Source organism: Galeopterus variegatus, unplaced genomic scaffold (genome assembly GCF_000696425.1).
Source record: "Galeopterus variegatus unplaced genomic scaffold, G_variegatus-3.0.2 Scaffold234, whole genome shotgun sequence".
In the NCBI taxonomy this organism is placed as follows: Eukaryota; Metazoa; Chordata; class Mammalia; order Dermoptera; family Cynocephalidae; genus Galeopterus; species Galeopterus variegatus.
The window spans coordinates 315,946-338,320 of NW_007726345.1; the positions used below are offsets into that span (position 1 = coordinate 315,946).

Genomic DNA, 22,375 nt, shown 5'->3' on the forward strand with positions numbered 1-22,375 from the left:
ATGGGTGGGTGGATGGATGGATGGTGGGTGGATGGGTGGGTGGGTGGGTGGATGGATGGATGGTGGGTGGATGGGTGGGTGGGTGGATGGGTGAGTGGGGAATATGATGAGTCCCTGAGAAGAAGAAGAGAAGCCCTTCCTTTCAGGGCTGACCTACCCTCTCACTAACATGTTTCAGCAACTCTTCCGCTTCCTCCATTGCCACCATCTCCCTCTGGTACTGACTTTCTGTCTTCTTTCTTGTTTCCAGGTCACATTCAGCCGTCAGTGCCACCATCTTCCGATCATATTCCTCTTGTATTTCATTTTCCAGCAACAGAAACTGCTTTTTGAAAACAGCACCCATCCTCCTCTCTACTTGTGGGGAGAGGTGGCCACTGCTGGTCAGATTCTTCAGTAGAAGGGTGATGATATCCTTGCTGATTTGGGTTCGACAAGCCTCCAGATCTGCATCTGCCCGGTTCAGGGTTGCAATCTCCAACCTGGGAAACACAAAAGTCAAAAGAATTCCACTATGGGAAATTGCAACAGAAACCAAAGTTCCCTTAAAGCTCTGAGGTTTTAAATGATTTGTAGGCAAGTCCCTTCTCTCTTCCTTTCCTCCCTCCCTCTGCTCCATCCAGTTATTAAAGGCCAGTTACTAAATTAGCTGATTCTTAGTCAGTTTGTAAGGTACCATGCTAGGAACAATAAGGAATAAATACAACTAACATAAGACACGGTCTTCAACAAGTCACAAGTCAACAACAAGGAGACCGAGAGAAAAGTAAATAGATAATATATTTGCAGGATTTTAAAATAAAGTTTATTTTACTTTTTTTCCCAATTAAAAATTAATTTATGGACATGACAACTAAATGTAATGTCATATCCTGGATGGGATTCTGTAGCAGAAAAAGGTCATTAGATTAAAAACTAAGGAAATCTGAATAAAGCATGGATTTTAGTTAATACCTGTGTATCAGTTTTGGTTCATTAATTGTAACAAGTGTACCAAACTACTAGGAGACGTTAATAAAAGGGGAAACTGGGGCGAGATTTATGAGAAAACTCTGCACTATCTTCTCAATATTTTTGTAAATCTAAAAGTGTCTTAAAAATAAAGTCGTCTTGAGATATACAAATTTATCAGATACTTCACAAGGTCACATGTTGTGAAACTTGACTGTGCTCGTGGTTGAACAAATGTATACACTTATAGTAACACAGACTGTACTCCTAAATGGTTGAATTTTATGGTATGTTAATTATACCTCTATGAAGCTGGAGAAAGATGCATAGGAAGAATTAATTTATGTTCATCATTTTAAAAATCGGGAAAATAGAGATAAATAGAAAAGGACTTCATTCACTGTGGGTACATAAAGGCATTTTGTTATATTTTCTTCTGGTTTTGTTCTATGTATACTTTTCCATATATGTACACTATTTGCAGAGATGCAAATACAAATTTATACTTTTTTTCCCAATTAAAATTGTTACAGGCATATTCCAGTGGTATTTAAAACCTAAGTTTCCTTTATAATACTTGCAATGTATTTCCTTGTGTGATGTAATGCTATACAATTACACATTCTTCTACTGTTGCATATTTGGGTTACTTGCAGATTCCAAAATGTTAAATAACTCAGAAGTAAACAGCTTTGTACAGAACTTCTGATATGCACAATAATTTCCCCAGTACAGACTCCCACAAAAGGAATCACTCAGTCTGTGGGGAAAATGGAATAATTTAGTCAGGCTCCCTTGACTCAGGTCCAGTAGGGAGTGGTGCAGCACATTTCTTGTAAACGGGCTATGTGTGGGTATAGTTAGTGCACATGTGCACCTATGTATCTTTTTAGTTTATTGCTATTGTGTGTGCTTCAGTTTGTGAAGCAGAAGCTGGGCAGCACAGCTCGTGTCCAAAAACAGAGCATGTTTACTCTGCTGGCAACTGCTCAGTTTTTCTTGGACTTTGCTGGTAGCAGTGGAGTTTCAGAGTTTCTCTTTGGACTGCCTAGGTCTTAGATGTGTGTGTGCTGAATAAAGGCTCCAAAGACCTCTTTGCTGGTTACCTAGCTCAAAAACCTGCATGTGAAGGGTTTGTGAGTGGGCTCGAGGGGTCTGTGAGCTCCAGACCCAGCCCTAGCTCTACAGTCAAATGTTAGCAACATTTTAAAACTTCGTGGAACATGCTGCCAAACTGCTTCCCAGAAGAATCCCCAGCAACACACTAGCATCCTTACTTCATCCCACCCTTTGTAATGGTAAAAATATTTGATGACAGGGGAATGTAGTTGGTTAAAAATTTTGATTCTCTGATCTTAGAATAGGATTTTTAGGTAATTCATGAATGAACCAAAAGGCTCTTGAGTAGGGGATGAAAGTCCACAGATAAGTTTGGCAAAAGCCATCTAATCAATTCTAATCACTATTTAGGGATGGGATTGCGTACTTTGACTGTTTTAGGTTGCTGGTTTGATTCTGGCTTGAATGACTATTGACTATTTAACCTACTGATTGTTCTTGAGATATGTTAAGAAAACTGCCTGAATGCTGTTTAAATATGCTAAAGAAATTGCTGTAGGATGTATGTGGAAAAGAAAATATTTACTAAGGATAAGCTGTTTGTTGGTACATCAACTTAACTTCTTGCAAATTGCATTATGGAATGTCACCTTGCTTATTTTACTGAATGTTACCAGCCTATATTGTTAAACTATAACCCCACCTATGTTCTCTTCCTGTAACTTCCTGGTCTGGAGAATAAATGCAGGAAGAAAACCCCAAATCGTGGTTAATTTCCCAAATGGAAGGAATGCCTTGCTCTTGAGGGTTCTGGGAGATTAACCCCTTCGGGGCTTCTCACTGCTCATAAGAGATGGGCTTTGAGTCATCTTTTGCGGCTCCATCACCCAGAGGATGAGGGTTGACAAATCCATGGGAGGCAAAGCAACAGGGGAAAATGGCATCTGATTGTCAAAATATAAGGGTTTTAAGAAAACTAGTATAGAAAGCACTTAAAAGTAGAGAGAACAGCATGACTCCCACTTTACCCAGATTCAAAAACTGCCTATATTTACCAACCTTGTTTTATCCACTCCCGTCAATGATTGAGCATTTTGAAACAAATTTTAGATTTGTCATTTCACCTCAGCATGCATCTGTAACTGTCAAGGAAATAGATGATTCGTAGATAGATAGATACATATTCATCTGTCTATGTGCATATGTGTGTCTATCTATGTGCATATGTCTATCTGTACATACATATGTATGTATGTCTATTTTACCTAACTTTGTTGCTGAAGGGTAGCAGACAAACCACCCCAAAATACGCTGCTCTGGGATAATGACTACTTGAAGTTAAAGGCACTTCAAAACAAAACAAAACGAAACACCCGGAGGTACAAGAAGATCAACCTGACTTTCACACTGTTTCTTAAAAGTTGGAGGTAAAATTCCCAAGTAAAAGGTGCCCTCGCTACACTAGAAGGAAAGCAACATTCTGTGCAAACAAACCTTGTTAATATAATTACCTTTCTTTAGCCTCCCATCATGATTTAATTGCTTTTCACAACTTGCTATTCTTAGTCCAATTCAGTACATAAGTGTTCAAATCTAACTGTTTCTTTGGGTCTTCATTTTCTTATGAGGGCTACCATGCATTAAATTATATGCTTACATTAAATTTATATGCTTTTCTCCTGTTAATCTACATTATGTTGACTTAATTCTCAGGCCCAGCCTTGGACCTTAAAAAATGAGAGGTAAAATTTTAACTTCCCTACACTGCCATTATCATATTAAAAATGTTTAAAATAATTCCAATATTTAACATCACGTAGTGACCAGTCATTAATCCAACTGTCAGAAATGTCTTTTCGGGCCGAGCCCGTGGCACACTCGGGAGAGTGCGGTGCTGGGAGCGCAGCAGCGCTCCCACCGCGGGTTCGGATTCTATATAGGGATGGCCGGTGTGCTCACTGGCTGAGCGTGGTGCGGCCGGTCTCAAAAAGGACAAAAAAAAAGAAATGTCTTTTCACAGTTGAAAGTTTAATTCAAGAGCCAAATAAAATACTGTAATGTCAGTTAAGTCCACTTGATTCTATAACATCTGGCCTCCCTTTTTTTCTTCCATGTCATTGACTTGTTGGAGAAACCGGCCATTCATCCTACAAAATGTCCCACGTTTTTGCTTCCATGGGGTATCATTATACCTCTATCCTCTGTTCTTCCTGTGAACTTGTGGTTAGAGTTAATGTCTTCATCAGTCAGTTTGTTTTCTGAAACACCCCATACATGGTACTGTATGCTTCTGAAATAGGAGGTGCTCAGTTTCCCTGGGTTTGGGTTTCAGGAAACACCTCTGGGTTTCAAGCCACTCCCCAAGGTCTCAGTCCCCTCCTCTAGGCTCTCCCCTAGAGGAAAGTTATTGTTGCTTATTGCACCTATTTGCAGCACCAGTAGGGGAGATTGAGACCACAAGGGGCAGACCTACGTAAATCCAGTAGCTGAGCATGCTCAGTAAAAGGAATTTATATAGGTTATATGCCTCCAGTGACTGAGCATGCTCAGTGGAAGGGAGTTTGTCCTTTGAATGACCTTCCACTAGGGGTGCTAAGGAGCACAGAACATTCTTGAATATGTCTGGTGCATGTGATAGAATTTGACCAATGAACCTCCCCAAAAGGAGACCAATGGAGCATGTGCAAGACTATGTTATGAAACAGGGAACCCCCCTTAATTGAATATTCATTAGATAGCATGAATATGTATTAGATAGTGAAACTATAAAAGCCAAGTCCTGGCAGAAGGCAGGGCTGCTGCTTACTCTCGTAGGGCCAGCCTGTATTCTGCCCATGGAGTGTGTATTTCTTTTGTACCAAACTTACTCTCGGTGAGCAGCTGCTCCCTCTCTTGAGCCAGCCTGCACTCTGTACTGAGCTTTAAGTATATATTTCTCACTTTCGTATTGAACTTGGTGTGGGTCCTGCCCAGTCTCTGGAGTTATGCCACACTCTCTCCATGGAACCCGTATTTCTTATCTGTTATATTAAACCTGTTCTCACTTTCTACTGTGACTCTGCCCTTGAATTCTTTCCTGTGGTGGAGTCAAGAACCTGATAAGAGGACTGGGTGGGTTTAGGCTGGCTATGGGGCTTCCCGGACCCTCTCCTCCAGCAACACTTTCTACAGGATCATACAACAGGATAATGCTGAGATGGATTCGTAGGTTCAAATGGTGCCATCATGATCCCTGCCCTATAAAATTTCCTATCAACCTTTCACCTAATGGTTTTAGCATCCATTTCTAATTATTACCTAGACCCGTGATTTCATTAGGAGTTTAAAACATACACATTTTATAATTCTATCATTTCTTTTGCATTTTTGATCTGAGATTCCTCAAAAAGAAGAACTTTTTCTCATCAACAATTCAGTTGCTCTAACAAAAAGATCATAAATAGGAGAGATGTTTGATTCCTCCCCTTGTATTTTATCGATTTTCTAACGGAAGAGTTGGTCTCGTAGCCACCTCCAATGGTCACAAATGAATTTGGATCTGTTTATTTATCTGCTTGCTTTCTTTTGTTTTAGCATGAGGGAAAAATATTAACAAGACTTTTCTCAACTCCCTGAGAATCTGAGTTTTGGTTAACTTTTACCTGGAAACCTCATAAGGGAAAGGACATCAAATATGTTACAGGGTAACAGGGCTTATGGTAAAAATGACGCCTGATTAGTAAATTGCATCCGAATGGGAGGACTTGTAAATAAACCATACCTAATACCTAGCAGGGATGCCATACTTTGAACTTCCCTAAGGGAGGTGACTCTTGGAACTGGGCATGTCCCTTGTGGGAACCCTGGAATCTCTGCATGTGAATTGTTACAAGATCATCTGGACGAGAGTATGAAGCTTTTAAGCCAGGAAGACTCCTGCCCTGCATGGTGTGGACTGCATCCCCTTGCACTTGAGCTGGGTCTTTCAGGAAGAGAATACCTCCCGACCGCTGAGCAGGCTGCAGTGTGACCTGCAGCGAGGTGACCCACAGCAGAAGAACGCCTACCACTGTCTTACAGCAAGCTGAGTTCCAGCCCTCAAGCCTTCCGAGCAGACAGGCCAAGTGTGACCTTTGGAGTCTTGTGAGTTCAAATGTTTAGCTGAACCTAGGGGGATGCCCTGCCTCTCTATAGAATCATTATGAAAGTGCAGATTTTTGTATATATTTGGTGTGTTTCAATCCACTGCAGTCATTCTTTTTGATGCTCAAATTTACCTTACCATCTTAGGTCAAAATGGTTCCCATGTCCTTTACACACAACCCAATTAGTCTAGTTCTAAACAACAGCTCATCCATTCACTTATTTCATTTTCTCAACAAATATTTATGAAACACGCGCATGTGCAAGGAGTGCTGTGTACCGTCACAAAGTAAGAAAGAAATACAAATGGTGCCTCAGGCAAGGCTAACTGTCAAATGGACTAAACAATGTCGCGCAAGTTCAGAAAATACAATCACTTCTCTACTCTCAGAGGACAGAACAGACCTCACACCTCTAATGAAGGCTTATGTGGCAGACAGAATAAGGACCACCCCCCCCAAGATGTCCACACCCTAGTCCCCAGAACCTGTGAATATGTTCAGTCACATGGCGAAGGGAATTAAGGTCACAGACGTAATTAAGGCTGCTCATCAGCTGACCTTAAGACAAATCAATAACAAAGACCTTTAGAATTGGAAGAGGAAGGCAGAAGAGGAGTCAGAGAGGTTGATGTGTTAAAGGAGAGCGATGACTGTCATTGGTGAAGACAGAGGAAGGGACCCGAGCCAGGGAATGAGGGCAGCCTCAAAGCGCTGAAGGTGGCAAGGAAATGCATCTCCCTAGAGCTGACCCGTTTTGGACCTTGACCTCCAGAACTTTAAGATAATACATCTGTGTTGTTTCACACCACCAGCTTTGTGATGGTTTGTTACAGTTGAACAGGAAACGAATACTCCTTACCTGACCACTCCATCCCTCATTCATTAACTCGTTAGTGCATTAACTTACATAGGAAAATGCTGTGGCTTCTTGTGCTGGGTCGATTGCAGGTGGTGTTCCAGGTACTTTACAGCGGTTTGCTGTCAGATCACCTTCTACCTAAGGGACCCGGGTAAAGGGCTTAGTTTCTCCACCAGCAAAATAGGGATCACCCTCGTAGATTATGGTTCAGGGTTAAAAGAGATAAGAAATATAAAATGCACAGCATAGAGTCTGGCATTTTGTTGGTTCCACATAATAGCAATTTCCTCATTCTTCAGGCATCTCTCTCAGGAGACCACCTGCAGATCGTCAGTGCCCACAGCTCAGCCTTCCCAATTACCTGGGAAGACAATCTCACAGGCACATTCTATTGTAACAATTTTAATGTTAATCGCTACAGATAAACTGTGAGAAGTGGCAATAATAAAAACTGTCAGAGTGTTCCAAAGCCACAAAAGGAAGAAAAATGTCCCTTTAAATCAACTAAAATACCGTGATATTAAGGAAGCTAACTCTCATCTGTTAATTTCCCAAATGACCACAGGAGAGGAAAATAAATATTAAGTATTCATCATTTATACAGAGGAATGGGTCCACTCGTCAAGAGACAAATTTCCATCACCCCCCTTTGGCATTTTTAATTATTCAAACAATAATGAAATACAAGGATACTTAAAAAGGTCATGGAAAGATCCATATTATCTTTCAGTGCTATTTTCCACTAAGTTTTTGAATTACCCTCACTCACATATTTTTTCACCCCCGCCCCAAGTGTCCCTAATGACTCCATGAGGCAGACAGAGACATTCTGATTTACACGTGCGGGGCTCTGATTCTTAAACGTCTTCACCACTTCAACAACTTGGCAATGTTAGCAGGATTCGCACACTGCTTTTCCAGGGAACATTCATTTTTTCAGGTCACAAAAATGCCATCCTGTCACTGCACTTCGAAGATGAACACATTTGCTCAGGCCAGTTTAGCTACATATACAAACTGTACAAGGGCTGTGCCTTGTGGAAATGACGGATTTCACACAGGAGTGCAGACATGTCCAGCACTGGGAAGCACTTAATAAACATAAGCCATTAAAACCTATGAATAGGCCAGCCCATGATAGCATCTGTCTGAAAGAAACAGCACCACTTAAATGATTCAAGTACTGATTAATACTTTGATCAGCGACTATAGAAAAGAGAGAAAGACATTCATGTCTTTTTTCTTATTTATTTCATATAAAAATTAATCAAGTTCTCACTAAATAGTAAACAAGGTGTCAGAACAATTAAGATAGAATTGATACACAAGGCAGTCAACGTTCTCCTGAACGTGAAAGGACTCATTCATCAACATCGAGGATAATTAATTCAGAAGGAAAACCAAACAGTCGCATCCATCTTTTACCGTGTAAATTGGCATCTTCGAGTTAGCTGGTAGCATCATAATAGACCCGCAAAAACCAATTCAGTATTAGTGAAACCGAAATTTTCCTCCTCAGAAGCTAATTTCCACGGACAGATAACACAAGATTCATTTCCCAAACCATAAATCAGGTTCATATACTGTTGATTTGAGCGCCTGGACAATAGAAATTTGGGGGTGGGGGGTACCTCCCAAGTATATCTACTGTCCAAATTGTAATGGGAGGTTAAATCACAGTAAAGACAGTCACTGTATAAGAGCGAAACATCAATAAGACACATGATAAACCACTAAGTTTTTAGTGTGGTATAAACTTAGATTGTAAGACACAAGGGATCATCAGTTCGCATCTCTCCTCTCTGATGACTTTTCTCTTAAAGATTTCTCTGTTTAGAAGTAGCACTGGGCTCCCCTCTTCCAGCCTTGAGCTACTCCTCAGGGCGAGCACACATGTGGACAGATTCACTCTTTCTATCCTGGGGTTTCCATCCCACTGCCCACCCCCCACGCCACGCACTGGCCAGACCGTGACCTGACTGTCAGCTCTGGAACAAGCGAAAAGGAGAAGTGAGACTTCCTCTCCCTGCTTCATATCCTCATGACCTTCCCTCACCGCTCTTGAGCATATACTAATCCCCTTTTCCTACAAAGGGCTGAGCATTTCATTATGTTTGGAAGCACGGGCTACAGAGCCACGCAGATTCCAATATCAGCTTCACCCCTTAGGAACTGGGTGAACTCAGGTGAGCTACTAATGTCTCTGAGCCTAGTTGCCCCGTTGATTAAGTGAGAGTATTATCACCCATGTCATAGGAGGGTCATTGGGGGGATTAATAATAGTGCCTCTTATGATCAGGCTTTGTTTTAATAGCTCTACATATACTAAGCCATTTAATCCTCACAACAATCTTGTAAGGTAGGTGATTAACCCCTATTTTTACAGGCGAAGAAATTGAGGCACAAAAAAATTAAAATACCAGGCTGGCCCGGTGGCACACTGCTACAGTGAGCCGCTTGGGAGTGTGGTGGCGCTCCCGCCGAGGGTTCGGATCCCACATACAGACTGGTTCCCGCTCAACGGCTGAGCGAGGTGCGGGCGCGACACCGAGGGTTGCGATCCCGTTGCCGGTCCCGGTCCGGTACGGGCGTGACACTGAGGGTTGCGATCCGTTGCCGGACACGAAAAAAGACAAAAAGGGAAAAAAAAAATTAAAATACCGTGTTTGAAGTCACGTAACTATTAACTGGCAGGGCTGGGGTTTGAACCCATGACATGTGGTTCCAGGTTCTTGCTCTACCCTCTGCCCCACCACCTCACAACAGCATGCACAAAGCACTTGGTCCACGGCCTGCCCCAAACAGACGCTGGAAAATGTTACTTCTCACTGTTGTTGCTGTTGCTATGTCTGTCGCAGTCTTCCTTAATGTCATTCCTTATGGAAAAGAAAAGAAGATGCAGGGGAAACATAACAAACACATGGGTGGGTGGGTGAATAGATGGGTGGATGGTTGGAAGGAGGGGAGGGTGGGTGGATGGACGGGCGGGTGGGCGAATGGAGGGGTGGTTGGATGGTGGAGAGATGAGTGACAGGCAGATGGATAGATAACATTTGAAACTCTCATTTGGAAAGATAAGTGCAATCTACCTGAAGATTAGATGACAGTCATATAAAAGAAACTGTACGATGGAAGATTTAAAGATGGCATTAGATACGAAATAAGCCTTGGATGTCAGCTAAGTCAACTTTCCATCCAATACTGAGAGCTCCTCAACATCTTCCCTGCCAGGCAGCCCTCCAACCCGCCATGCACACCCACCATGATGAGATGCTGATAGAGTTGGATGTGTTGTCCCCACAAAGCTTCTGTGGAAATCTGATCCCCACTGTGGCAGTGCTGGGAGCTGTCTTGGTCATGGGAGCAGATCCCTCTTGAATGGATTAATGCTCTCCCTGGGGGCTGGGTTGTGAGTGAGTTCTCGCTCTATTAGTTCCTGCGAGAGCTGGTCGTTCAAAAGGCCCTGGCACCTCCCTCTCTCTCTCTCTTACTTCCTCTCGCCACATGATCCTATACCCACCAGTTGTCTGCCGCTTCCTACTATGAGTAGCAGCAGCCTGAGGCCAGCGCTGGATGTACCTGTCCCAGAATTGTAAGCCAAATAAACCTCTTTTCTTTATAAATTACCCAGTTTCAGGTATTCCATTATAAGCAACAGAAACAAACTAATACAGGTACCAACTTCCTCTCCAGGTGGGCTCTTCCATCACAGGAGAGCTCAGATAGTTAGAAGGGTCTTCATAAGTAGCTGACATCTGCCTCCTTAAAATCTCTATCATTGTCCCAGGTTCCACTGTCTCCTCCACGACAACCTTACAGATATGTGGTGATTGTGATCACATGAGCATAAAATATCTTCCATCCAGGCTAAGTGGCCTTGGGCAGATGACACATAGCCTCGCAGGCCATGCTGGGAATTAGAAGAACAGGAAGCTGGCAAAGGCTTTCCAGCAGCAGGTGATCCAGTCAGACCCACTGGTCTGTGCAGCACGGACCGGAGGGTCAGGGGTGGGTGTCAGGTTAGTGCAAAGGCCAGCGAGGATATGGTAATGGCTAGGACTCGAGAAGAGATGACAGAGCTCTAGGAGGGTGGGGGAGAGGCACCACGCAGGGACCAGAGCGGAGGTGAGGAGAGGCTGTGTCAAGAGGACACCACGTTCCACCGGTTGTTTGCTCACGGGGAACTCTTCGCATGGATTTCTTGTTAAAAATAGGAGGACCTTTGGAGGAATATAAACCACCCGACACCAAGATGGCAACCACGTTTGTTTCCCTGAGCTGCTGTAACAGGACCACTAACTGAGGGGCTTAGAACAGCAGGAAGGTACTGTCTCACAGTTCTGGAGGCCAGAAGTCCAAGTCACCTGTGCAGGGAGTTCAGGTACCCAGAGCATCCTTTGGCCAGTGAGGGCTGGGGGGTGCACATGAATGCCCAGGGTAGGGGAGACAGAGCTGGGAGCATTTGCAGTCTTCGATCAGGGATTCTTGTGGCTCAACTCAGAACTGACTAGAGGATGCACCAATTGGGCACGTTGGTCTCCTGTGGAAGTTCTTAAACTATTAGGTGTCAGAATGGCTTGAAAAACATGTTAAAATGCAGATCCCCAGGCCCAGTCTCTCAGCTTCTGCTCAGAAAGTATGGGTTAGGGTGCTGTGTTAGTGTCCTAGGGCTGCTATACAAAGTACAACCAAGTGGGTGGCTGAAAACGACAGGAATTTATTCTCACAGTCCTGGAGGCCAGAAGTCCAAAATCAGGGTGTCCGCAGGGTTGGTTCCTCCTGACGGCTCTGCAGGGGCATCTGTTCAGGCCTCTCTCCAGTTTCAGGTGGTGGCCAGCAGTCCTTGCTGTTGCTTAGCCGACAGCTGCACCATTTCAGTTTCTGCCTCCATCTTCACGTGGCATTCTTCACCCTGTGTGTCTCTGTGTCCGAATTGCCCACTTCTACTAAAGACACCAGTCGTATTGGATTAAGGCCCACCCTAATGACCTCCTCTTTGCTGGATTACAGCTGCAAAGATTTTATTGCCAAAGAAGATCACACTCACTGGTACCAGGAGTTAGAACATCAAGATATCTTTTGGGGGAGAAACAATTCGACTCATACCAGCAATCTTTGAGAGACCACAGTCCCTCGCCATCACTGACAATGTCCAAGTAGAAAGGGGCTGGCTCTCTGTCAGGCATACCAAGGAGAATATTTCTGTTCTGCCCAAGAATTTAGACCAGATGACCTCAAAGATCCTTTTTAGCATCAAGATTCTAAGATTCTGTTTTTCCGGGAAAATCACTTTATACTTAAGGTTAGCTATTATCAGCTGATGAGGTGAGAAAATACCCTTCCTCCAAAGAGGAGACAGGCTCCAGTAAAGTCTTTTCCCCTAGAGAGAAAAAGGACATTAGATAAAATGCAGGAAATCTGAATAAAGTATGGACTTTAGTTGATAATAATGTGTCAATATTGGCTCACTAATCATAACAATAGCAGCAGGCTCCTGTAAGGTGTGAACAGGGGAGACTGGGCAGGGGGCATATGGGAACTCCCTGCATTATCTTCTCAATATTTCTGTAAATCTAAAACTGTTCTAAATAGTCTATTAAATAAACAAGAAGCAGGCCTGGACTCCGTGATCTGTGCCTGTTACAAACAGGGCCCACCCTCCCCTCAGCACTGAGATGCCAAGGACTTGGAGCCCAAATGGAAACGGAAATAAGAGGTTGAAAGTAGCTTATGGGGAGCAGGGCGTCTGGGGTCAGACCCGGAGACCAGGGAGCCACAGTGGCAGAGCCGGACATCCTGGGGAGAAAGGGGTCTCTCAGAAGCCCCTCTTTAAAAGAAGGAGGGTGCATCCATGAATTTCCCCCAGGTTCCAGAATCCACAGCGCCAGAGACTCTCAGGGGAGATTTCTCCCTGTCGGCGTTTTCATTCTCAGGGTTAGACTTAACGGAGAGCTTCCTCTCTTCCTCGGTTGACTCTGCCAACCTGCCCTCTCCCATGTGTCTGACTGTCTCTTCCGATCCTCGGTGGGCAACAGCTGGGCAGGGCTGGAGCCGAGGGGCAGCTGCTGGGGTGACTGGGGATTTGCCGATGTCTCCTAAACTCCGCGATGCGCCTGAGCTGACGCTGAGAAAACGTGGGACACGAGCTTGACATGGGGGTGGGTTGTCAACTCCAAGGCTCCTGGCTGCTGAAGGAGGCCACGTGGGAGCTCAGTCAGAATAAGCAACGGGGGACAGACAGACAAAGGCCTTGAACATCACACAGCTTTAATTCAAGGAGGCTCATTCTGGGTGTTAACTCCCCTCTGTTAATTCAGTAACTAAACGGGGCTCACATCACTCCACTTTGAGGCATTCTTTACATGTTGTTATTTGGGGTGGGGGGAGCTTCTCATACTCTCTGGTGAGCTTTGTCATTCAGCTCCATTTGAAATGGGAAATTAGGAAAGAGTGAAGTTTCAGTTTAGGGTACATTTTGGCCTCAAAGTTAAATTCACTAACATCCCACTTTTGCCCCTTTCAGAACCTTCCAGGGTCCAAAGCTGACCTGCCCACTGCTCCTGGAGGGTGATCCGTAAGGAGAGGCTGGATCTAGGGAGTGGCCACAGGAGCTTGGACAGGGACAGCCCTGACATCCTGCAGCCTCCTGCCCTGAGGGGGATGCCACGTCCCTGTTGAGCACAGACTTGACCTTCAAGCAGGATCCCAAAAGTCTGCTAGAAGCACCACCGCCCCCCAAAAAGGTAGCCCTACCTTGCCAGCATGCACGGACTTCCTGTTTGTGACTAGAGGCCATTGGTTGGAACTGGTTAAGCTAAACAGTTAGTGCTGGGGAGGAGCCATATGCTCCCCCCACCATGTTCCCCATCACGTGGGTGCACGCCATGAGGGGAAGTGACCCACGACTGGGGCAGGCACGCGGCATGAGTGGTCCCAGCACCCGTGGACTGCAAGCAGAGTTCCCGCGGCTGGTTTTACAGGGAGGCCTGCAGTGTCTCACTGTGGGCTCGCTACGCCTGCAGAAAGAAGCCACATCCCCCAGCTGCGCTGGTGTAAGTAATAAGGTGATGGGTGTCTTCCTTTTGGGGGAGCTGGGTTGGAGAACACACCTGGTATGTGTCTTACTTCCCAACTGGCTCAGAACTCAAGGTAGGGGATTGGGGAGATGGGACCTCTTTATTGGCCTCCTTGGACGCTCCAAGCAGTTGGGGTTATTCCTTTTATTTCTAAGATGAACGCACCCCCTGGTCTAGAAGGGGTGGTGTGTAGCAGGCGAGATGCTAAGTCAGAGAGGACATCACAGCACAAGTGGCAAAGGTCAATCGCTGGCACCCAGCAGAGCTGCTATGGGGGGAAGGGGCGCTGCCCCTGTGGTGCTGATTCCACCTGGCCCGCGTCACTGCCCCGGCTTCTCTGCGCATCAGGTGCCTGTCCCTGCACGTGGTGGGCATCTGGAGGCTCCCTGCTTCCTTGGATTTCTTCCCAGCATGCAGCCTCCACAGCGCTGGCATCGAGCAGAGCTTAGTACACACTCACGGAAAGAACGGAAGGTGTTGTCGGACACAGAACCCAAGAAACCCGCACCTCGCTGGGAAGATGACAGCAAGGGTTGCCATGGTAACTGTTATGCTGCTCTGGGGTGGCGGGTGCTACAGGAGCCACCTCTTCTTGGGAAACCCAGAGCAAGGAAGGGGTCTGCAGACAGGGCTGCTCTCCTCCCGAGCTGGCTCGTGAAGCAAGGACACTCGTGCTGGCTGTTTGGTGCTCCAGGTGGACTCTGATATTGATCTTTCCAGAAAGGTAGGAAAGGTCCGGACAGAGATTGTGTGTCACGGAGTTGGAATGAGGAGGAACACGAGGGTCCCCCTGGGAACTTCCTGACAATGTCCCTACGGCCCCTCAGACCAGCACAGAGATGCTTGCTGAGGCTCCCCTGGTGCCACCAGACCTGTGCCACCCAAGGGCACAGGGTCCAATATGGGCAACAGGCACATGGCCCGAGCACTACAAACCACATGTGAGGGCCTCCGGAGACAGGAGCAGGCATGGCTCTCTTCACGTGCCTAGTGTTGGCAGTGCCCGGCATGTGCTAGGCACTTAATTGATGCAGGAAGAGAAAATGGAAGGAAGAAAATCTAGGGAAGGGAGGAAGGAAGGAGAAAAAAATGAAAGAAGAAAAGGAAAAGAGAGAGGGAGGGAAGAAGGGATGACAGAGTTTCAAAACAGTTTGGAACTTGGGAAGGAAAGAGAAGGGTGTTATTTACAGGCCTCCTAAGACCCGACACCACCGCGCAAGAACCTCCAGTGGAATATCCAGCAACAGGTCACGAAGGGAAATCGCTCAATTGTGCAAGTGCTCCCTGGGCACCTGCCACATGCGAGGAGCCACTTACCCCGTTCAGCCCTGTGGCAGGTGGAGGACGTGGGCGAGCTGCAGTGTGGTCACGGAGAAGAGCCACCCCCACTTGACCGCGAGCCCCTGCCCCTTCCTGAGTCTCCTCTTGATAATCGAAGATGAGTCTCCACCAAATGCTCTATAAACAGCAAGGAAGCACCAGGGACTGCAGCCCAGGAGGCAGAAGACCTGGACCCATCACTGCCTCGTGGACAGGTGACCATTGCCATCCACCTGGTCTGAGGAAATCCTCAGGAACCTCCCAGAAGCAATTCTGTGACTCCCCTCGCTGAGCCTTCAGCCCACCAACCCCTCCTTTCGCTTCTCCCTGAGACCCCTTGAGTCTCCACGTGCTTCCTCTTTCTCTAGCGATTTCAGGATTACTTCTTTGAATAACGGCCTCCCAAAGGTGTCAGGTCCTAATTCCTGGAACCTGCAAATGTGACCTTCTAAGGGAAAAAGGCCTTTGCAGATGTGATTAAGTGAAGGGTCTCGACATGGGGAGATCATGGGAGATTATCCAGTGGGCCCTAGATCCAACCACTAGCTTCTTACTAAAACAGTGGCAGAGGGAGACTGGACACATGCAGAAGAGGAGGAGACCGTGGGGGGCAGAGGCTGGAGTGAGGTGGCCCCAAGTCAGGGAGTGCCGCAGCCACCAGAAGCTGGACAAGGCCAGGGATGACTCCTCTAGAGCCTCGGGAGGGGTGCGGTCCTGCCGACAATGTGATTTCAGCCCAGTGAGACTGATCCTGGACTTCTTGCCTCCAGAACTAGAAGAGAATAAGCTTCTGTTGCTTTCAGACACCAAAGCCATGGTAATTTGTTACAGCAGCCACAGGAAACAAATACAACCAGCTCCCTGTCCCTCTCCCACTCACCTGGAAAAGCCCTGAACCTGCAGAGCATTGGTCCAGCTCTGGTCCCAGCACTACAGTGACGCTGGCATTGTATCCCCATCTTAGAGATAAAGCAACTCGTGTCATGGAAACACTAAATGGCAGAGCTGGGACTCAAACCCATTAGTGTGGCGGCTCAGCCTGAGTTTTTAACCACTGGCTCAACACCCACCCTCAGCAGCCTCTGCACCCCCACCCAGACCACGCAGGAGGAAGCCTCATCTGTGCTGCCCGACAATTCTTCTGGGCCTCTCACACGGCCACCTCCCCACTCCCAGCGGGACTAGTCCACATTTTTCTGCAGTCCCACTCTTCTCTCCCCTGGTGTCCTCAGCTTGAACTTCATTGACAAGCATCAGACAGGTGCATCCCATGTTCCTGCCCTCAATCCACACACCTGCCTGCACCTCCTCAGACTCTGCTTTCCTCCCTCCCGGGACGGTGCTGGCCCAGCTCCTATCCAGTACTTCTCCCAGAGCCCTGGCTCCCTGCGGAATCGCTCTCTGCACGGTGTTAAGCCAGTCACAACCGGACGTCCTCAGAAGAACTCTGGTAACCTGTGAGGACTCGTCACACCTGGAGACATGCTGTGTCATCTTCTGGTCTGAGCAACGTCACACCTTCGCCACATCTTTGCTACCAAAGTAAGCTTGCAGCCTCTAATTGCACCTGCTGGTGAGCTTCCAGCAAGCACAACACTGCGTGGTGGCATCAACCACACAGGCACCTACTGCGTGCCAGGCACTGTTGCAGGGACTACAGATAGATAAATCAGTAGCAAGACACAAAGTCCTTGCCCTCATAGTGCTGTAACAACCCTCGTAACAACATTAATTTTTAAAAATAAAATAAGTGGTTTCTGGCAGCTTTGAGTGCTATGAAGAAAATGAGAGTTTTAGGAGAAAGACTGGGGCAGTGAGGCTCCTCACTGGCTTGCGTGACTCTCCAATCCACTGTGCCCCGTGCACCTGCCACCTTGGCCTGGTCCTTTCTTTGATCTTCTAAGGACTACATCCCTTTCCACCTCCTGTGCATGCTGCTCCTCCAAATGCTCATCACCAGCTCTCAGCTTAACTGACCCTCCGTGAGTCTACAGACTAAAGCAGCCCCCCGACCCTGCTGTTCTTTAATAGAGCACGTTGTTCCTTTAAAGCTCTTACCACGCTGTAGAATCGCGTGGATATCGTGCATTTGCATTTTGCTAGTGTATGCTCGGTGAGGACAAAAAACAAGACTCTGGTTTGCCAGTATCTGGCCAAGGCAATAAGCTGCTAAATAATCAATCAATTTCTTTGTAAAAAGTACTGCATGCATGAAACAGCAGCCCAATCAAAGAAAGAACTGAAGAAACTTGGGCGAGCTGCTTAATCTCCCTGGGCTGCAGGCTGTTAGAGGTGAGGAAACTCACTTGTCTGCAGAGTGTTTGTAAAGAATAGAAAGGACAGTAGTTGGAAAAATATACCATATGGCTGGCACATAAAAATGACTCAACACATATATAGAAGTCTCCATTCGATAAATACCTACTTCGTACAAAACATACTTTTGAGACAGTTTAGAGGCAATGTTGGTAGCAACAGAACAGGGGTAGGCTGCTTCTTGTAAAAAAAGGAAACAAACACAGGTCTGGACTTTTTTTTTTTCCCCTTATTTTCTTTGCTTCTCTGGAAAATCTGTCTTTTAAAAAAGCTGTTCTGTCCATAGAACAGTGGAGTTGAAAGCACTCAGGCCTGGGCCCAAATCCATTTTCACCTGCATGAGCTTAGGCAAAACCAATAAGCCTTTCTGAACCTCAGATTTCTGGTTTAAAAAGTGAGCATTGCTGTGAGGATTAGATAGGACTGCAGGCATGAGATGCTTGGCCGTGGTCAGGCCCAGAGCAAGGCCGGAGCTAAGACACCGAGGACACTCCACGCCCCTAGTGGCTGCTGGGACCAGCCAGGCCTGCCCAGCTCCTCCTTCCTCCAGGTCAAGCATGCGCTGGGGCCAAGCCCACCTCCATTATGACAACAGTCAAGGAGCCTCATAAAAATCAAAGGAAATATTCCTTCCTCAATGCTCTCTGTAAGAGGCAGCCTATGAATAAGCAATGCAAAATACAAACCAAGCAAATCAAGGAAATGCTCTTTGTCAAAAATAAATCAGCAAAACGGAGCAAAGTAATGGCTCTGATGGGTTTTAGAAATGTGGCAATCAAGTCACCTAATAGCATATTTAGAATCCCAGCTAAAACTCATGAAAGAATTACAAACAGGATAAGTGATTTGCTAGAGAAAAAAAAAGCTATTTTTAGTGTGGAGAGTATCACAGACTTCCATACATACTACGCCCCTGACATTCTGAGTGACATTTTCTTCCTGGGAGCTCCAAAGCCTGACTATAAGTCAAGGTAGAGAAAGACTGGGGCGAAAGATGGAGAAAGATTAAAAGTAATCAACAATACGGCAATTTACAAAAAAAAATAATAATAATAAGACTGGGTTCCTAAAACCAGTATCTACCCACAGTGCCTGAAACACATTTGGCATTCAATAAATATTGAATGTGAGGATGGAGACGGAAGAGAGGAAGCTGGGAGAGAGGAAAGGAGGGATAAATTTAGCTCTCAAGCTGAACAGTCTCAGGTCATGCTTGATAATCAATGTTAAACACTCTTCAGGCAAAATAAGATCAGCTCCCAAGGAGAAATAAACATAAAATTCCAGAGCTACTAAGCCATGTACAAGAATGAAATTTTTGTAAACGTCCACGTCTCCACTGCATTCACGTGTCAGCGCCAGCAACTGCAGCAGCCGTTGACAATCTCATATCACGCAGGGATAAAGGAAGACGGGGCCTCTTAGGCTCCTTGAATCAGAAACAAAGACAGGAGGATTAAAACTTCCTTGTTGTAAAGTTCTAAGTATTCTGCTGAGAAGGTGATAGAGTGCTCCATACTTGCAAATTAAATAATCAGGTGCTGATTATTCAAACGAGAACATGTCACTCTTACTTTTCTTTTCACGTTTTGGAAGAAAACTGACTTTTAGCTAGGAAGCACTTTGATAATTACCTGCTCATACCACCCAATACAACCAGTGACATTTATGACTTGGTGCCAATAACTTTTCTCCCCATTGCCCGTCCACCCCTCCCTCTTCCCTCTCGGACAGAGTGACAAATTTTAATTTGTCATCCCTGGCATTCTAATTAGGGAATTAAGCTAAAATGAAGAATTGCATCTGAAGGGCTGCCCAAAGCTTAATTAACAGAGCCACACAACCCTGGACCCAGAAATGGATTAACGAGGCCCGATTCCCAGCTTGGAGCAAGGTCACCTGCACTCAGGAGGCTCCGGGCCAGGCTCTTCACAAAGGTGCTTAGCTTGGGGGAAGCATCCTTCCAAATAGGAGGCGAGCCCCTCTGCTGAGAACACCCATGCAGCCCACAGAGCGGCATGAGTCGGACATAGCACAGCTGTGTTCAGGCCAATAAGTATTCCCTCCCGAGAAGGAAGAGGCGGAGCTGTCTGTGGTTCTGTCTTGGGCCCATCTCTACACTGTGCCCAGGATCCAGGGAGACAGGATCAGGCAGCTGCTCAGTTCTGTTTCTAAGCCTCCGATTTTCAATGCACTTTTCAATTTTCTTGAGAAAGACTCAGGGAAGTGCTGCTCACCCTGAATGATCCTCTTCATCACAGGCTAATCTCATCCAGGCTCAGGGGCAATCATTGCAGTAAGGATGCTTTACCATAACCAGTCTCTTTCATATCATTAAACTCACAGTGTCCCGAGGTGGTAGGTTATGGTTTCCCCATTTGAGAGATAAGGAAACTGAGGCTCAGAACATTTTTTGTAAAACATAATGTTCCTGAGACTAAATATTGAGAAATCTCAATTTTCTTCACTCACTAGATTTGTAACTATGGATAACCCTCTTAATCTAGCTTAGCCTCAGATACTTCAGCTATCAAATACCAAAAATACGATGCCCTACCAAGCATATTACTATGAGGACCAAATTAAATAAAGTAAGTGAAAGAGACTGTACGTTTTCAAATGTGAAACAAATACAAGGTATTATATAAAAAAAATAAGGCGTTATAGTTTATCAGCATCATGATAACCCCAAATCCATAAAAACCACGTCCCAGTGGGCAGGAGATGTGCGTGTAGAACATAGAATCAGAAAGGTTTCCTGTAAATGGAATCCGATTTGAGGAGTTCCCATGTGGCCTTGTTATTAATAAACAGCAGTCTAACAAGCAAAGAAAGTAAAAATAAAAATAATCAGATATAACCAAATAAAAATCTGATCCAGAAGAAACGAAGCCCCACTTTGAAAGGTGCCAATCTCTGATTAAATTAAGGTAAGCCATAACTACACCCCTAGGTGCCTGGAAGAAGATAATATTATCTGGTCCTCAAATTGTCTTCTCAATTTTCATATACAATGTCTGGCACACAATAAAAAACGCCCAGGCATACAAGGAGAAGAAAATATGATTTAAAAAAAATACTAAGGGGAGGGGCTGGACCGGTGGCGCACTGGATAGTGCGCCGCTTGGGAAGCGCGGCGGCGCTCCCGTCCGAGGGTTCGGATCCCACGTACAGACCGGCTCCCGCTCACTGGCTGAGCGAGGCGCGGGAGCAACGCCGAGGCTTGCGATCCCGTCGCCGGTCCCCGGTCCGGTACGGGGGCAACACTGAGGGTTGCGATCCGTTGCCGGACACGGAAAAAAAGACAAAAAGACAAAAAAAAAAAAAAATACTAAGGGGAACAACAGATAATAGACACAGAACAGGGGTAGAGATAATACAGTTTTCAGACAGAGGCTTTAAAATAATTATGCTTAATATGTTTGAGGAAATAAAAAATAAGACTGAAACTTTTGGCAGAGAATTGGAAACTGTAAAAAAAGACCCCACATATAAAGAAGTTATCTGTAAATATTAGTTGAAAGAAAAGAAGGACAGGCCATGTTGATGAGCCTCATCTAGTGACAGTCAACCATCAGACTGTGACCCGTGTGCCTGGCCAGGAGAAGTCTAGGGCGATGTAGCACCCTGCTTAACAGCCTGGACCCTGAGCCAGGCCGCCTGCATCTGAAACCCTATCATCTAGTAGTGTGTGCCCTCGGGCAGGTTACTTAACCTCTCTCAAGTCCTCATCCACAAGATGCCAAAAACAGCAATCCCTACTTCATAGGGTTGTTAAGAGGATTACATGAGTTAATTTTGTAGAGTGGGTAAAACAGTGTCTGGTGCTATGCTCTATTGTACGCAGGCAGTACAATGTCAGTATTCATTAAATAAATACAAATAACTGAATTCAGTTTGGCAAACAGGTCACATCACCTGGTCCGGCCTCTCTCTCCAGCTGCCTCTGCTGTTTTTCTACCCTCAACCCACACATGGATCACAATGAGCTACTTACACTTCAAAAAACACATCTTCCTCATTTCTCATCCTTGGATTTGCCCTTTCTTCCCTGTGTCTGAAAAGCTTTCCTCACTCAATCCACGTGGAACGCTTCTACACAAGCTTCAAGAATTGGTTAAATGTCACCTCCTCTGGGTAGCATTTCTGTGACCTTCTCAGAAGTAATTACCTCCCATTCTGGGCTCAGCCAGCCCTGATCTTCCCACTAGCATGGCACTCACCAAACTTCATGGTCACCTCTGTTTATGTCTTCGCCATGAGACTGAGACTGGATTGCCTTAGGACAGAAAGCATGTCCCATATATCTCTTTCCTAAATGCCACGCACAGTGCTCAGTGCACAGCCGTTGTTTGATGACTACTGAGGGACAGATGGGTGATTAACCGAATGCACGAATGAGATATACTCAGTGTCTGCTCTCGTGCCACAGTGCTTAGAACACTCATCATGTCTGTGAAAGTATAATGGGATTTAGAATTCTTACTCTTCTAAGGCTTGAAGCATGCTCCCGGGGTCCTCGGAAGACAGAATGTCTATCATTTGGTCGTTAAGGGAGAGGTCCTCATTCACACCATCAGCTGAGGTGAACGGTGAGGGTTCCAGCTTGTTCTCGGGACGCCAGACCTTTAGGAGAATTGCAGACAATGATTGAGCGGGCCGTCCTGTGA

At 45.8% G+C, this 22,375-nt stretch overlaps 1 protein-coding gene across 1 annotated transcript in view; it reads right to left on the reverse strand.

The window, feature by feature from the left end:
- Nucleotides 1–22,375, reverse strand: part of EVC2 (Ellis van Creveld syndrome 2) — a 143,046-nt gene that overhangs the window by 80,239 nt on the left and 40,432 nt on the right. The window contains exons 8-9 of the mRNA XM_008566319.1: nucleotides 22,192–22,331; nucleotides 158–482 (exon numbers count right to left, since the gene is read on the reverse strand). Of these exons, the coding sequence (XP_008564541.1) occupies nucleotides 158–482; nucleotides 22,192–22,331 (465 nt within the window). The remainder of the gene's footprint in view (nucleotides 1–157; nucleotides 483–22,191; nucleotides 22,332–22,375) is intronic.